Source organism: Lagopus leucura, unplaced genomic scaffold, assembly GCF_019238085.1.
Source record: "Lagopus leucura isolate 7727_CA_CO unplaced genomic scaffold, USGS_WTPT01 Super-Scaffold_100004, whole genome shotgun sequence".
NCBI classification, from domain to species: Eukaryota; Metazoa; Chordata; class Aves; order Galliformes; family Phasianidae; genus Lagopus; species Lagopus leucura.
In genome coordinates this window covers 61,584,839-61,602,951 of record NW_024962264.1, presented here as the reverse complement: position 1 = coordinate 61,602,951, position 18,113 = coordinate 61,584,839, and the positions used below count along the sequence as shown (strand labels likewise).

The 18,113-nt window shown below is 40.9% G+C and overlaps 1 protein-coding gene across 9 annotated transcripts in view; it reads left to right on the top strand.

Annotated features, from left to right (window-relative positions):
• The window catches only part of ADD1 (adducin 1), a 58,526-nt gene that overhangs the window by 12,482 nt on the left and 27,931 nt on the right, over positions 1-18,113 (top strand). For 8 of the 9 annotated variants that reach the window (XM_042871239.1, XM_042871236.1, XM_042871237.1 and 5 more), the window contains exons 2-3: positions 16,288-16,500; positions 17,572-17,734. In XM_042871239.1, coding sequence (XP_042727173.1) covers positions 16,306-16,500; positions 17,572-17,734 — 358 coding nt within the window. In that variant the 5' untranslated portion in view covers positions 16,288-16,305. Of the gene's footprint in view, positions 1-9,073; positions 9,144-16,287; positions 16,501-17,571; positions 17,735-18,113 lie in introns of all 9 variants that reach the window. The other variant, XM_042871235.1, reaches the window with a different exon arrangement.

Genomic DNA, 18,113 nt, shown 5'->3' with positions numbered 1-18,113 from the left:
TTGGGGGTTTTGCAGAACATTTGCAAAGAGGAGGGTTGTGCTGCCTTCTCCCTGCTTAATGGAAAGATACTGATCTGCAGACTGGGGAATTGGTGGTGCCTGAGGTCAAAATAGCTTTATAAGTTGTGCAGTTATGACACACTGAATCACACTTTAATTCCTGCTGAGGTATTTCAGACCCAGGGGAGAACTTGTAAATGCTCATAGATACCATTGTTTTGCCAGTATCAATAGTGTACATTATTGGATGTGAACAGAAACAGAGGTAGAAATATAGCATCTATTCTTCTAACTATATATTCTTCTATTCTAACTATTTTCTGTAAGTGTTTTTGTATAAAGCTTCATTTTTGGAAGGAAGTTCAGGCGTGGAAAGTAGTTTGGTTAGAGCAGGACACAAACGTGGTGTTGTTTGAAAGGTTTCTTCCTGACCATGCTTAATGAGTGTTATTGACTTCCCTTGAGTTGTCAGTTGAATTTCCTGTTAATTTTAGGTAGAAGTAATTTCCAGAGCAGCGTCCACCAAGTGACCTGTCTGTGTGCTTCTGGTGGGATGTTTTCATTATTCATAAACTCAGTGTATTTTCATGTTTTATGAACAAATGTATAAAACTGTGTATTAGATCTTAGTCCTCCAAATTGCTTCAAGTAATTCCTTAGCCATAACATCAAGGGCTTAAATGGCACTTTGCACACACTTAAATGTTGAAGTTAGCCAACTTGCATTCCAGAAGTGGAACTCGATTGGAAAAGTGCTTGACAGCCTATATTTCAAAAGTAAGTACTGTTTTAAAGGTAACCGTGTGTGTGTGGCATTATTTGCTATTGTATGAGCATTGTTAAAATTATATTTAATCTCTTTTTTTATGAAGACATTCATCCTTGTCATTTACTGTTAAATATATGTGAACTAGAGACAGCATCAGATAATAAAAGGAAAGAAGTCCTATGTAAGGCTACAACTGTTTGGCAGTCGTATCCAGCGATTGGATGACTCAGCAGAGACACTGCAGCTCTTCCAGCAAGGAGAACGTATTGCTGCTTTGAAGGAACATAGGAATGTAGGAGCACTAAGACGGCTCATGAATGTCTTGATGTTTTGTTCTTAAAGCACGTTTTAGCTCATCTAGATTAGAGGTTCTTATGTACATGGGACAAATTTGTAATATATAGGCTGCGATGGCTGGATAATGGTCTGTTCAGTTTTTATTACCATTAATTTTTTCTCAAACTATTATTGGAGATCTAAAGCACTGAAATAAATGACATTTCAGGTGATGATATTGCGTAGGTCATTGGAAAAGAGCAAGGAAATAGAGGCTGACACAGAGGAAGATCAAGGGTAGGAATGATAACTTTCATAAATTAGAATAATTTAAGTGAGATGTGGTGTGTATTACTAAACATCTTCATAAAGCTGTCTGATTTTTGTGGTGTTCTTTAAGGTGCCTGCAGTTAAAGGGAAGAAAACATTGAAACATTTCCCATTCCTTAGCTGATAGACCTCTGGAATTCTGCACTGAATCAGAAACAAATAGGAAAGAAAATAGTGGATAAATACAAGTCAGGAGAGGTTGGTTTAGTTCAGGGAAGAGAGATGAGACAAATAAATTGAAATAGAATTAAAAAATAAACTGATACCATAAGGACAGGAACAGCCTTAAAAGTCTGGGTTAAATTACATGGGGGATTTTCATTAGGATATTTGCACAGAATGTATCTCAAACACACTGTTTTGTTAAGTCACACGCTGTGTTGGCCCATGGCACTTACAGCATCGCCACGTTACGTTCAGGAGTTCAACTCAGTGTAAAGATTACACTCTCTGTATCAGTCATATGAGGAATGTTATAACGTGTAATTTTTTTCACAGTCTGAAGTAGAACACCAGATGTGTGTGTTAGTGATGCTGTTCTTCAAACTGTGCACCACTGGCCGTATTTATGGGAATGTTTGAGAAGTTAAGCCCCTACTTTGGCTATTTGGCAATTCCTGTCCACTCAGGCAAACACCAAAGCTTAATCTCTAATACCCCAAACGGTGTTTACTCTGGCAGCTACAGAAACCATCTCTTCCTCATGAAGTCATGAAGTTGGAAGTAATGGTGAGCCATTACTGGTGATAATGGTGATAGACTGAATACTTGAGCACTGGAATTGACAGGCTTTTGTTTAGTTATTAACAAAACCCTAACAAATCTGAGGCAAGTAACTTGTTGGGCTGAAGGTAGCTGAATTTAAAAGGGCTGTACAAAGTGCATCACTTGCAGGGGAGGCTTCTGGGAGAAATGTGATAGAACGTGGTGGGATCTTGATACAGATAGAACATTAAAATGGTGTAGTAAGTATAATTTATTGTGTGTCTCTATAGACTGAAACATGGAGTGGCAGTAGGGCTTCTAGAAAGAGTTTCTTTGACAACTTGGGTGCCGATGATTCAGGGTCACTGTCTGACTCCCAGCAGGTTTGACAGGACTCTATCCTTGATGTTCAGTAATTTAACTTAGATTTCTAAGATGATAGGCACAGCTCTGGCTTGTGTGATTTTTAGAACACAGTGGATTTGAGAAATGTTTGGACAATGCTCTCAAACATGGAGTGGTTCTGTGTGGATCCTTGTGGGTCCCTTCCAACTTGGGATGTTCTGAGAGATGTTCTGTTGGAGGTTCTCTCTCTGATTTCTGGTTACTGCTTGGCAAATATAAGCAGATGTGAGATGGGAGTTTGGATAGGGTCTGAATAAAGGCAGTATGAGTCATTGGAGTTGGTTTTAGGCAACCAAAATAAGACATGTAGAAACATTTGATTTATTATTAATTTTTTTACATTTAATCTTCAAATGCTTGTTATCTACTACAACCCCAGCCTAAAGAAGTTAGTCTTTGAGGATGGATAGCGGTTAGTTTGATCTAGAAGCGTGGTTATGTGTTAGGCAGGAACCTTCCATGTTTTACATTATGACTTGAATGCAGAATGCATTTGTTTAATTTTATTCTCTCAATTTTTATAATGGTTGTAATTGAGTTTTCAAAATTGTACATATCTGTGCTTTGGATATTTGGGTTGTTCAGGGCAAGTGTGTGCATCTCTGTCTTGTCGTGATGTTGTGGCTTTCCTTGGGACTTGGGACTGCTTCTGTCAAGGCTGCCTGTCCCACAGGGTCTCAGAGTGCTGAGTGTATGTGCAGCCAGCTCAGGCTCTTGGATGAGGGCTGCCTTCATGAATGGACTCAGTGCATACAGCAGGGCAGAGCAGAGTGCGGGTGGTAATCTTGCAGTTTAACAGCTGATGTGGGAGAGGCTCCATTGCAGTAACTGAGCAAGCATCAGGCTTGCTTTTGTCTTCCTGCTGTGGCTTGTTTTTCCGTATGCTGTCTGTTCTCCTTCATTTGGTTGATTAATGTAACCCTCTGGAGATTAAAGTGGTCCTTGTTAAGAAACAAATAAATAGTCCCAGTAAAAGTGAGAGTGGTCAGGCTTCCTGAAGTCTGGGCTTCTGTAGATGCCTGGGCTTCTGAAGGGAACTTAGCTAAAGTGGGCACAAACTGTTAGTGTGATTTGTAGTGACTGCAGAAGTGGGATTACTGCACTTCTCCCCAGTTTGATTCTAAAACCCCAAAATGCAAAAAGTGCAAAGCAAACACTTTCTCGTTTGTTTTTTTTTTTTTCCACTTGACAGTGATAGTCTCGGGTGGAAGGCCCGAGTTTGCATGATGCTGGTTTGTGAAGCTATATTTGCTTGTGCAATAGTTGCCTAACAGGGGAGGTGGCATCATCAGGAAGGCTGTTTCCTCGTGGTGTTTCATCTCTTGCCGTGTGGGTGTGCTTGACCCCAGAGGTTTACCCAGAAGTAGGAAACACTACTGCATAACTTTGGAGTTGGGAGCATGTTCACACTCCCCTAGGTAAAAGAAAAACAGAAATGAGTTGCTCCTAAAATAGAATTCATTGGGGCATTTTGACATGCTGTTTCCTCATATGGAACAGATGACAATCTAATGCAGGAAAATGAGTTCCAGTAACATTTTTATGCATAGTTCATGTCTTTCATCTTTAGATTAAAGCTAAGGCTGCTCCAAGAGAGCAAAAACAACACGCTCTTGGATTTGGGAACTGTGGAAGGTGGTGAACTTTGTCTTGCAGTCACTTCCAAGTCCTACATGAAGGCCATTAACCATCTTCAAAGAGGCTGTGTGTACCAGACAGTGCTCAGAAATTTTCAGTGTAGGGCTGAAGAAGAAGAATGCAAGCCATGTTAACTTCCTCTGCTTCTGCATTTACGTGAAGGACTTAGAAATGCCTGATTCACCACCTCCTAAAGGAGGTGTTTTGAATTTCAATAAGCTTGGCTGTTGGCTGGTTTGCAAATAGGATGATGATGCATACTAAAGGTCTGCATTTGGATCATTTTTCATTTGAAAGTGCAGTGAAAGTCTCACAGGGAAGATTTGCTTCAAAATTTGTCTTTAGGTTTGCGTTCTCCAGGTTTCCTACGTGGGTTAGAAAGATACAGCAAGATACTTAGATTCTTGAGGATAAATTTTCAAGTATGTCAGATTGGATCACATTGATGTGTATTTTATAGGAACTGAAACAAAGATACTTATTTCCTTCTGCGTATAGGATTTTAACATTCTTTCCAAATCTGCTGCATCAAAAAACTGATTTGGTATTGGATCTTATTAGGATTTCTGTCCTTTCCTCCCTCTCCCATCAAAGTTAGGAAGCAGTTTAAAAGCACTGGGAGTGCCACCTACAAAAGCCTCGGGTAAACATGAGTGAGACACTCATGAAAAATTCAGAATCTCTACCATCTTCACCTGCCTGATCTAAGCCTGCATGAAATCTCCAGTCTCTGCGTTAGCATCAACCTCATTTATGTACCCTAATTCTTTCTTCGAGCTCTGGCTGATAGCACACCCATCAGCAATGCTTGTGCTGCTTTTGTATCAAGCCTGCTGTTCCAGCGCCATCTCGGCACGCTCTATCACTGCAGCAACTCCTGAGTCACTTGCATGCTCTGCCAGAAAGTAATGGCTGAGGTTCATGCATCTCGTTGCCATGCATATTCAGGTAGTGCCTTCTCAAAGATCTCAACCTGCCAGTCTTAAGACCTAGGATTACGTTTTCTTGGAAGCATTTGTTGCAGGATCTCAGGATCTTCAAAGGTACATCAAACATGAGCTCAGGCGTGCTGCTTCTTGCTGGCTCACAGCTCTGTTGCCAGGTGGTGGTACACTGTTGTTTGGCCTCTTGGTCCTTCTTTGTGTGATTTCATGATCTTCCAGAGCAGCTACATTAATTGCCTATAATTTTCTTAATATTTCTTCTTTTTTTTTTTTTTTTTTTTTTTTTTGCTAATGTTCATTACTTAATTGTAAGTAGCAATGAATGTTACCAAAACAAAAATGAGATACTGTAAAACAAAGGCAATGTTCTAGTGTACCTCTGTTTCAGATATAAGATGCATATTGAAGGATAAGCTCTTATTAGAAGGAAAAAAAAGTCTGAGCATATGTTGTGTCAAATTCTGTGCACATTCAGTTAGTGCTGTGGCACAGTTGGTAGCTCTGGAAGTTGTGTTCTGCCCTTCTGTCCTCCCAGGTCCGTGCAAGTCCTCTAGAGGAGAAGACAGAGCAACGGACGTATTAGCAAATGGGATTTTGTGGCATAAATAGATATTGTATTGACAGTCTAACATTAGTGACACTGTTCTTTGTTGTAATAAGTAGGGACTGTGCTAATACTTGGTTTCAGCCTAGAAAGCAAAACTGATATGCTTATGGGATTTCAGCTCGGCCTTGCTTTAATAAGAGCCTCTTGTCTCTAAATCAGGATGTAAGAGCTTATGTAAGACCTGTCAGTGAGGTTTAATAATTTCTGATGAATGAAGAAGTTGAACTTAGAAAGTTTGTGAATTTTCAGTCCTCTTTGAGGAACTTTTTATAAGTCTCTAAGTTCAGCGTGTCTGTAGAGTTGGAATTAACTGTAAAACAATCTACTAGCTCATGTGCTTGATTTTTATAAAGTGAGCTCCTGGCTATGCTAAGTCTAGGGCTGTCTTTGTATAACTGAGGGAGGTGATGACCTATTGTTTCCTCTCCCATAAACAAGGTACAAAATGTAATCTAACTTTTCTGTTAAAAGTGATTATTGCAGAACAGTTCAAAAAGTTAAATGCTGTTCTGTTTGTTGCCAGCACAGCTCTCAAATCTCATTCCTCACTATTCAGTCTCTGCAAAAATAACTGGATCCTGCCCAAAAAGGGGCCACTTGGCCTGCACTGCGTGTTTCGGTCGGTCCTCTATGCATCGTATATCTAATGGTTCAGACACTGAAATTTATTGTCTTTCTAAAGTGTCAGGAAAGCATTTGTGTTCCTGTTCAAAAATGGGTTTTGAATTTCTTTGTCATCTGGAAGAGCTTTTGTTATTCACAGTGCTTTAGGAAAGCACAGGGTCCGGGTGGCATCAACAGTAGTGGATGTTCCCAATGGTTTAATACTTTAAAGCAAGATTGTTTTCATATGCATGATAACATTGGGTGTGTGGGTGGGGTTTTTTGGTTGGTATTTTCTTTTCCCCAGGACACTGATGTGGCATACCCATTTGTTTCCAAAACATTTTAAAATAGGTAGGTTTTCCTGTCTGATTTTAGAATGTCCAGCCTTCTTCACTTAAAACAAAACCAATGTAGTACCATTAGGGTTTTAAAATTAGTATTTCCTATATAGGAAAAGTGAGGAGATGCTACTGTCATCATACTGCACAGCAGAGGGGTCTTGTTAATTTTGGATGTTTTGCTGAACCCTGAGGTCACAGAACATCAGGAAGGAAGGAGAAAGGTACTCTGTCTCAGTCTTTGGTCTTTGCACCCAGCCCGCTGTTATTTAGGGAACCTGTAACTTGTATACTCATGCATTCAAATAAGCACAGGAGTCTTCTGCCTCTGCTTTATGTTTCTGCCTAAAGCTGCTTATGAGTTCCCTGGTTCTCTTGCAGTACTGCAGCCTCTGTTCTGCAGTGGGGAAGAACCCTCACTGTTCCTCTTCACCTGGTGTGTTAGAAGAGCCCCCAAGTTACTGATGGACACTAGTAAAACCTTGTCCTTCATACTGGGTCTGAAGCCACCTGCACAGTGTCTGTGTGTCTCCTTGGGCTTGCAGTTCTATGAGGCAGCAGCAGGCTGCCCTCAGGTGAGTGTGAGTGCCACCTCTGTGTAAGCAGAAGGCTTTCCTTCCAAGGGACTGCCTGGAATGCCACTGAGCGATTTGGGGTCTTTCATGTCTTCAGATCTGTTGTTTCCTAGGAAAACTTGATTTCAGGTGTGCATATTAAAACTGTAGATCGATTTTTTTTTTTTTTTATTTTTATTTTTTTTCATTCCAATTTATTACATTGGCAAATTAAATACCTATTTTTACTTCAGCCACCTTGGGCTCTTCCCTTGATAAATTGAATGTTAGGGGGCAGTTCTTTGCAGAGGGAAAGGTGAGGCGCTGGCACAAGCTGCCCAGTCAGGCTGTGGATTCTCTGTCCCTGAAGGTGTTCCAGACCAGGTTGGATGGGGCTCTGGGCAGCCTGGTCTGGTGATAGCTCTGGAGGTTGGTGGCCCGGCCTGTGGCAGGGAGTTGGAACTTGATGATCCTTGAGGTCCCTTCCAAGCCAAGCCATTCTGTTATTCTAAATGATGTATGCATTTGTGGTTTCAACAATTAGCTTTGGAATTGAAAGCCTAGCAGCTATTAGCAACTTCATTTTGAGACCAGTGTCTGTTTTTGAGTCAGACACTTGGATCGGTTTGTCTCAAGCTTTCTCAATACCCCTGGCATAAAGCTGGGGCCCTGCTCTTAGGAGAGCTGGAGCTCAGATTTGCCCTGTGCTCAGAAATGTGTGGGCACAGCTTTGTTGGCGAGTTCAGCGCAAGGCCTGGGAAGTGCATGTGGGTTCACAGAAACCTAAAAATAACAGGACTTGGGTTAAACCTCTTTATTTGTGTGGGCTTGTGACCCTAATTGCAGTGAATGTAATGGAACACAAGCTTTTTTAATTGCAGTGAATGTAATGGAACACAAGCTTTCTGGTGTTACCACCATCCATGAATACTAATAATGGGGGAAAAAAATTAATGTTGCACTGGCCGCAGATGCTTTTGACTAATTAGAAGATGAAAGATGAAAATGACAGCTATTCCTCTGTTGTACTGGGGGGCTGGTGTAGCTGATCCTGTATGACATCAGTGGCAACATGTAATGCTGCAGATAAGCAGGGCTAGGAAAACACTTTTCACCACTGCTTTCTGTTCAACAAACGTTATCGTTTTGTCAGTAAGACAGAGATAGTTGTGTCTACTACAGCCACTTTTATTCTACAGGCTGTTCAACTTCACAGAGCTTTAAAAATAAAAAGGGGGAAACAAACAAGTGAAATGAACCTATGGAATTTTCTGGACTAAACAGCTAATGGCATCTGAGCAACCAGTGACACAGGTGAAGGTATTCAGGAACGTGCATCCTTTTGGTCACTGAGATTGGTTAGGTAAGATGAACCTGAATTATTCTGATGGCAGGGTTGCACTTCATTAAAAAGAGAGAGAGATGCCCTACCTGATCTTACGGAAAGTTTGTCCTAATCACAGGCTAGATCAGTGTGACCTGAGCACAAGAGAAGGATTAAGGAGGATTTTTGGTAGTCTTCTGCCTGACATTCAGTCTCCTCCTGTCACCAGCCTACCCTCAGGATAAGGTGCTGTATGAATAAACAGGAGGCACTAGAAGTGATTTGGAAGCAGTAAATACATGAGCACATTGTGCATGTAGGAACTTTCTTTTTTTCCCAAAGCCTAAGAAAGAAAGCAGATTCAGAGATTTCAGAAGCAAACAGAACTCTGATCTCAGCACAGACACAGTAAGATGTATTCTGGAAGCTGGATTAAAGCTTATATTTTGAAAAGAGTCATGAAGCAAAGACACAGGATTCCAGTGTCTGTGAATAGGAAACTTCCATCTTGATTCAAGGCTAAATGTGTCTGACACTTGCTCTCCAGCATGAAATCTCTCCGTGTTTTTCTTGGCAGGACAGACAGGCCCTGTGAGCAGCTCGTCTTTCTGTGCATCCAGACAGGTGGAGCTGCTCATCCTGCTAAGGTAGTCTTTTACCCTCTGCTTCATTTCTGTAGCCACTGCACTTCTGTAGTATTTCATTCCTTTTTGAAGTGTGTATAGAAGGACCAGAATTTATATCTTAACAGCATTTTTGTTTCAAGCTTAGGGAAACTAATTTTGCTGCTTGATACTCTTTATTTTATTTGGTGATTACTGTAGACTGTCTGGTCACAGCACTGTCTTTGCACCTCCTGGTAGTCATTTATGGTTGCTCCAGAATTCAGATTTTGCCTTTTCAACACTGAGTAATTCTGGCATAATTTTCACCTCTGGCTGTACTCCTTTGCATTAGCTGGGCTCAGCTGAGTTTTGTGGTATTATGTTATTAATTGGGTAATTCTAAGATTTTTACTTGAGAAGCTTCTTAAATTGGAACCCAGGTTTTCAAAACAAAAATGCATACAGATCAGCTTCTTGTGGTATTTGACAGGTTTTATTTGGCAGTATGAGCTTATTTGATGGCTCCTTAAGTCCAGGTTCAGTGAGCAGCAAATTCTGTGTCATTTCCAATGCAGGAACAGTTTCATAAAAGAAACATGTCTGAAAAGCAATGGTATGATTCTGAAGCTCAATCCCAAAGCCCGTGTTGTTCACTGAACTGTAAGGGGTTATCCTAGGGGCAACCAAAGTCCTCAAAGGCAGCCACCATGACCACAGGTGCTCCCCTGGTTCAAGGTGTTGATGTAGGGAGAGTTTTTCTGTTAGGTGAACAGTATAGCTTCTGATCATTGAATCCTTAGAGCTGGAAGGGACTTTTAAAGGTCGTGTAGCCAACTCCCCTGCAGTGAACTGGGACATCCACAGCCTACGTCAGTTGTCCAAGGCCTTATCCAGCCTGCCTTCTGCCATCTCTGTCCTTAGTCATTCATGAATTTATGCACCAAACCTTTCCAGAAGTGCAATATCAGAATCACTTGGAAAAAATTACTGAATCCAAGAAGTGAAAGCAAGGTAATTCTTCTGCTGAATAGACATTTTCGGTCATGTAAGCTTAAAAAGAAACTACTTAGCAGAAAGTTAGGATTGGGAAGGAAGAATGAGGAAAAATTGACCTCCATCAGGAGATGCAAGTTGTCAGTTTCAAGAGTCATGCCTTTTTTTTTTTTTTTTTTAAATCTTCCTTTCAAAAGAAGAGCAGTTTGTGACAGTCTTTGTCTTTTTAAGTGTTATCTTTATTTAGAGCTAAACCAGCTCTGCATTCTGTGCAGCTGGACATGAGTCTGTAGGAAGCATTTATCTGGTTTAATAGAACAATTGCTATAGTTGAGACCAGATAATAAGGAAGGACCTTGAGGTTTTTATTTGGGTGGGTTTGTTTCGGTTTTTCCCATGAGCTGGCTACAGTCAGAGACATGACAGGTAAAGGCAGAGCTGATCAGTAGAAGCTAAGCTCAGAAATCTTGCAGTGGGGAGTTCTGTGTGATATAAAGCACTGTGTTTTGTTTGAAATAACACATTTAGTTTGGTCCTTAGTCTGAATTGCCAGTTTTGAGACTGAGCTGTGACTGTAGCTTTCAGCAGTGACATTCTTTCACTTTTCCTGCTGATCTTTTCCCTAAAGCAGTCCTGTTTCATAAATATATGGAATTTGCTTGAATTTGAACTCGGTTATTGGCTTTTTGCATGTTTGTAATCAGTCTAAGAGATTGCTTTAATGTAAGAATTGGAAATGCCTTTTCCTCTCATCCTGCTTGTTTCTTAAATTACTGTCATAGATACTAAGGCATGATATCATACATCTGAAACACAGCATTTCTAGAGAGATAAGCATGCAGTTGCTTTTCTCTGTATTTTGAGAACCCAGTATTTAACTGGCAGCACCTCTGTTGGTGAGTGGGATGGTGGAGCCTTCATTCAGTACGACATAAAGAAGTGTTTGTGTTCATGAAGTAGTCTCTTCCTGGTCAAAAACAAAAAGCAGTGGAAATTTCAAAGATGCATGAGCCAGGAACATTTGGTAAAGAAAATGATTTGGTTATTCATGATGCAAAGTACATTGTCTGTTAAGAAGTATGGTCATGATTTGCTTTCTTTGTTCGTGCACTTCCTAAGATAGCGCCAGCTTTTCCTCTTCAGAGTTCAGTAGGAAACATTTGAAATGGAAAGAACAAATCCAATGTCACTGGTGCCAAAATGTTCTCACTGAACATGGTGGAAAGTGTAGTGCAAACAATAAATCATTTATTTTTGTATTATTTTTGTATTATTGTACCGATAAAATAATTTTTCAGGGAGCAAGATGGACAAATTTTGTTCTCAAGTAAATGAAAATTGTTAAAAATACAGAAAGCATCAGAATATAGGGTGAAGTAGTGACAGCATAAGCTTGCAAGCAACTCTTTGCACAGATGCTGATGGATCCTTGCTGTCTGTAGGTGGGTGTTCAGACTCCTGACCATTTCCCTGCTGCCTGGTGTTGGTGCTGTCAGTGTGGCACAGCTACTTGGTGACCTTGAGTGGCACTGCCAGCAGCAGCATGTCACCCCAGCCTTCCCCTGCTCCTTTCTGCCAGTTCCTGCTCTGTGCCCCAGTTTTGCACAGCTCCCCAGCTCCATTTGTTTTGCATTCCGTCCTCCAGGAACTTCTTGTCAAACCTTTTTTCTGTGCCACAGTTCTGCCTAGTGCTGGGGTCCCCATTTTAGGAAGGACAGAGAACTTCTAAAAGAGACTCCAGCAGGAGGCCACAGAGATGATGAGGGACCATCTCCTTCATGAGACAAGGCAGAGAGAGCTGGGGCTGTTCAGCCTGGAGAAGAGAAGGCTGAGAAGGGATTTTATCAGTGCTTAATTATCAAACAGGCAAGTGAATGGGGCCAGTCTCTTTTCAGCAATGCCCAGCAGCAGGACAAGGAACAGTGGCTACAAACTCAGACGCTGGAAATTTCCATCTAAACACAAACAAAAAATACTTTTGGGGGTGACAGAGCGCTGGAACAGGCTGCACAGAGGGATTGCAGACTCTTCTTCTCTTGGGATATTCGAGACCCTCTTGAATGGTTTCATGTACAACCAGCAGTAGGGAACTTGCTTTAGCAGGGGGTTGGACTGGGGGATCTCAGGTTCCCTTCAGTGCCTCTGATTCTGCGAGTTCTGGCAGAGAGGAGAGAACTCATTAGAGAAACCATCAGAAACAAGTGGGTGCAAAGCAAATGACTACATCGTTGTTCAGCTGCGTGCTTCAGCCTTTTTTGCCAGTGACTGGAGTTGTAGTGGTGGCTCTGGGCTGAGTTCTGCTGACTCACTTTGCAAGTTGGACACACGCTCCCATACGAGTGTTTTGCTCACAGAGCATTTTGCACAGGGGATTTGTAAGCTGCCAGGACAAGAACAAGTCATATTTATGATTCTAAGTTTTTGGTGTTCTATTTTGTAGGGGTTTTTTTTTCCCCTCTTTGAAATGACTTGATTTTGCAAGATTTTGGATCAGATAACTCTAAACTTAAGAATAAATGAAGTAATTGTATGGCTCTAATTGTTTGTTTAAGGAGGAGAATGGAGTGGGTTTCTTTTTGCACGTGCTGCTGTAGAGCTAGCAATGTGTTTAAAATTTGGTTCAAGTCTTTTGGGCTCCCTTGTCTTGACACAAGCTCCTTCCTGCTTCTCAGAGAGTGCTTTTATTCTCAGTTGGCTGCAGCTGGCTCAAATTGATCGGCATTGATGTGAAGAGGTGCGGTCGGTCCTTCGGTGGCAGTGAGCCCTTAGATTAGATCAAGTCCTGTCTGGTTGCAGCCTCAGCAAAAATACTGTTCCTTTGGATGTGGAGGAACAAAAATAACTCATTACAAGTGAGTGCTATTGCTATTTGTGATAGCAAAAAAAAAAAACCAACATAATATTTGAAAAGAAAAAAAAACAACAGAAAAAGCACAGCCTCTCCCCAGCAACAGAAAGCCACCCGACCTTTAAGTGATTGCAGTGTTCCTCCAAGAAATGCAGATAGCTGCCTTAGCTGAGAGCTTCTTGTGAGCCATGAAGAGCTCCTCCAGGTTCCCATGATACTCATGATGGTGCTACAAGCTAAGAAGCACTGAACCTATAAAATCTGAGATATCTGTCCCAACTTCCAGGTATTATTAGGAGCAATATTAACATTTTCAATGTGTTTATTGACCACAGTGGAATCTCATCCCAAATGTGCTGTGGTTTTGAAAATCCGTGTGTTTTTTTTTTTAGTTTGGAAGTGTTACTGTGCCCTTGAGTTACTATGGATTCTTGTTGGCTGTTTCTGTCTTAACGTGTGTAGAATTATCAAACTGGAAGTGCATCGTCTGCTTCTCCTTGCAGAGTGCTGAGGAACATAAGCTGTGTAAAACACTGACATTTTTCTTCTTTCTGGATGTTAGCAGGAACAGTTTTGTGTCGTTCCTCTTCTAAGCCTTTCTTCTTTTGTTTGGGTTCAACCTCGTAGCACTTCCTCGTAGGTGAATGGAGGTGAAACTGTAGTTATAATTTTGAAAAAAGAGAAGTAATCCTAAGTATTAATAATAATTTCAGGATGTTTTTGACAGCAGTGTTTGTTGTCTGTAAATGCACTATAAGTCGTATAAAGCTGCTTTCCTGACAGTCATTTCCTGACCATAGCTGTGCACACAGCGAGTCCCATATGCTGAGAACTGGCTTGATGGCTCTCATTTGGTGCAGTGTCCTTTAAGAAATTTATAGCGTTTATGCATACACATATGTGAGATAAATGGATTTAATTGCTTCAGTGACTGTAAGCTGTGATGTGAGTTTCATGGGTTTGCCCCTAGTGATGGATGCTGTTCCTGGTGATAATCTATCATAGAATCATGGATGATTTGGTTTGGAAGGACCTCACAGCCCACCCAGTCCCAAGCCCTGCCATGGGCTGGCTGCCCCCACCTCATCAAGCTGCCCAGGGCCCATCCAGCCCGGCCTTGAGCTCCTGTAGGGATGGGGCATCCACAGCTCTCTGTTGGAAAGTTTCTGCTCCCAGAGGAAGGCTTTTTGTGCACTGAGCTTCCAGCCGTGGCTTTCAGTTAAGGGTGTGGTGTCCCTGACACACTGGTGCCAAGAACAAGCAGCATGGCAAAAAGTCCATTGCAGCTTATCTGACTTCCCCGTCTGCTCTGCTTAACTGTTCAGATTCCTTTTATTTTCTGTCTGTGCCCGTGTTGCTGAAGGTCTCACGGCAGAGTCCACCTTGCCTTCCTCACAAAGGGTTTTTGAGGAAATTTGTGGATAAATTTCAGTGGCTTCAGTGGATGTCTGTAGAACTGAGCTACAAAGTGGATGTTTAACCTCTGCTGTAAAAGGACTGCCTAGAGATGAATGCTGAATTTCCTGTTGATTATTGCATTCCAGATCCTTCTCAAAGTCCAGATTAGAATAGGAATAACAATCTCAGTGCAATGCCGTGGTCCCATTTGGGGATTGCCTTTGTGAGGTTGCTGGGAGCAGCGTGGAGCCAAGAGTGCGGATGTGCCGTGTTGTGGATCTGTGCTGGGCCATGGTGGGGGTGGTTGGGTCTGCAGAGCACCTACTTGGGTCTGCAAGCTGTTGTTTTACAAAAAAGAGTCAGAGACATTGGGATTGGCAGTGGAGCTCAGAGAATAGGCTGTGGAATGGGGTAGTGGGAGTTGAGTGATTTGTTCACTGCATTTTGGAATGGCTGGCAGACCTGTTTTCTAATGTGAGAATTAGAGGGGATGAGATCTAGTGATTCTAATGTCTCAAAGTAGATCATTTTTTTCACTGCACTGATTTTGCTCATCGTATTTTGCATTTCAAAATAGCTTACTTTTTCTGTGTGCATCCACATCTGAGGTGGTTTTAGCTAATAAACATGCAGGTATATGGCTAATCCAGTTCACAGACAAGCACAATTCAAGACAAGAAGCTAAGGAAAATTTTAAAACAGAGGTGTGTGTCAATATTTACCAGCTCTAATGTGCAGCAGGAGAATCATTATTTAGATAATGATACATACAACCTCTCCCTCTGCATCAGAAAAAGAATTGCAGTAACTTCCAGTATCAGCAGATTTTGATGGTACGAATCCTTACAAAACTGAAGGTACATAATGAAATGAGTAGCTGAGATTGAGATTTTCCTGCCTGTTTGAGTCCCTGGTCTAAATCAGTATAACTGAATTGAGTCTGTTTGATCTCAGTGGGGCAGGGAGCTGGAGGCTGATACTGAATTTCCTTTATCTATTCCTATATCTGCAGGAAAAGACCTGCAGGTTCACTTGGCACATTTATTGGTAACGTTGCTAAATACCACGAGGGTATGGGATTTCAACTTGACATATTTTATATGTAATGTACATCAGTGCAGCTTGTTGAACAAATTAAATATTTGCAGTTCTGTGAAGTACAGTTTGCATTGGTGACATTTTGCTAATCGTGTGTGATGTGCGAAGAAAATTATCTTCTCTGAAAATGCTGAATTTGATACATGATTGGGAATGAGAGATCCGAGTTGTAAGGTGTTGCAGGGGCTGCTTTATCAAACTGTTAAGCTAAGAAAGCTTCATGAAATCTTCCAATTTTTGAAAACGGCACATTATAATCTTCATTTTTGAATGAAGATTAGAATGTGCTGTGAAAACTGGGCTGATGTTACACAAAGGGGTTCTTGTGTGTGCAAGAAAGCTGCGTGGATGAGCAGTGCCAGCTGTTTTCAGGCTTTCTGGTAAACACCTGCAATTGTTTGTTAGGTGTAAAGCTGAAGTGAGCCCTGGCCAGTGGGCTCATTTCATTGACTTAAATGTCTGAAATTTAAAAAAGTTACAGTGAATGTAGACATCATGTGCTGTTGCAGTGCTGTCTGTAACAAGATTTGAAAGACTTTTGTGCTTTGGAAAACCATGCTTTGGAGTCAGCTTCAAGAGCTGAATGTGGGTGTTTTTGTGGTGGTTTGTGTCGCATGTATCCACATAGTACATTCAACTTGCATGTGTATTAGATTACATTTCTAGTCACATCTTTTAACACTGTTTTTTCTTTATGTTATTGCTATTCAATTGCAGAAACAGGGCTTTTGAGTTTGGGAGGCCATTCCAACTGTAGGTGGATTTGAACTTTTTCTCTGCAACAGGAAATGCTTACTGAGTTCTCCACATTATTTTCTTGTTTAATTTGCTCATCTTTGTCCTCTTCAGGTTCCATAAAGCTGTACTATGAATGGTGATTCTGGTGCGGCGGTGGTGACCTCACCACCTCCAACAACAGCCCCTCATAAAGAGAGATATTTCGATCGAGTTGATGAAAATAATCCAGATTACTTGAGAGAGAGGAATATGGCACCTGACCTTCGCCAGGATTTTAACATGATGGAACAGAAGAAGAGAGTCTCCATGATTCTTCAAAGCCCAGTAAGAAAAGAAAACGCTCCATCTTTGAGGCGATGAATTTATTAGCTCTATTGTTTTAACTTTCTCTCAAGTTAGTAGCCCGATTTTTCTCACATTATCTGGTTGAAGTTTTATTGTCTGCTCATGAAGAAGCCTCTCAGACTTGGTTTCGGAATTCTGTATGTAAGCAGTCAGCATTCTTTTCATATCATCTATTTACTTACAGTAAAACATTTTTTAAAATTGCTTCATATTTAACATTCATTTAAGTATTGAAATCAAGTAACTCTCCTGAGGGTAGCTTATGCAAACCAGCTCTGTTCTGTGTTCAGGTTTTTGTCATCTGACATTGGGAATATTATCATACATCTCTTCCAGAAGAGGTGCACAATTAGAAGTATTGAATAATTTGAGGATTATGGAGAAAGTTCACATAACAAAGCTTATTTCATAACGTTTGTTCCTTTTATCGTAACTCATGGGAGACTTTAGATACAGAATGTGTTATGATCTGTCTTCAGCAAGAACAGGGTTGTGGTGGTACACCTGCTGGTTTTCAGGTGGGACCAACTTCTTTGATTTATTATTTACCTACTGATAGGAATACTTATATTTCAATTTCCAGTATTTTTTTTCAAAAGCAGCACCTACTAACAATCTAAAATCTTGTTTTCCTTCATCCAGTGATAAAGAAACACACGCATGCACAGGTACAAAGGAAAGTATTGTTTCAGGATGCAGTGACCATGTGTTCCTGCATGCCTTCTTGACTCAGTTCCCTCTGAACCATACTGATGTATTCTTTTTCTTCCAATTACTTTTCTTCCAGATTTTGTTTTCTTTGAATTCAATTGAGTGTGTTACTTGGAGAGAGAATATTGAAATTTCCATTTACAAAAAAATAAGTTTCCCGTATTGCTGTTGCTACAGACAGCATCATTTTCAAATGAAAATGTGCACCCAGTAGTGCTATGCTGAGCTGTTTTGGAGAAGAGTTATAGCACATTTTCATTTAGGCACTTTATAGAAACTGTGTTTGAAAAGCTGAAGTTCGCATGTATGTACTTTACAATATGCAATGTCCTGTTGCAGGCTTTTTGTGAAGAATTGGAGTCTATGATCCAGGAACAATTTAAGAAGGGGAAGAATCCAACGGGTTTATTGGCTTTGCAGCAGATTGCAGATTTTATGACAACAAATGTGCCAAATGTCTACCCAGCAGCACCACAAGGCGGAATGGCTGCGTTAAACATGAGTGAGTGCACATGAACGTAGAGTAGTTGAATTCTCTTGTCTGAAAGGCTTAACATGAAGACAGCGTTGAATGCTGTGAATTTCATTGTGTTCTGTGAAGTTCACATACTACCTTGTTCTCTGATTGGAACATTGCAAACAGAAAATGAGTGGATTCGTTTCTAAGTGACGGTGATACACATTGTAATTTGTGTGTGTGATTTATATCAAAAGCCATCTGAAGAAGAATGTCTTAATTGAAAGATAAGCCTGATAAGTGAACATTAGTTGAAAATGTAAATGTTTTAATGTTTACCAGCTGGATTGTCTACAGGAAGATGAATCTCAGTCATAGTCTGGTAACAGCAAAGGTCTTTGGGAACTATTTTTTGCAATTGAAA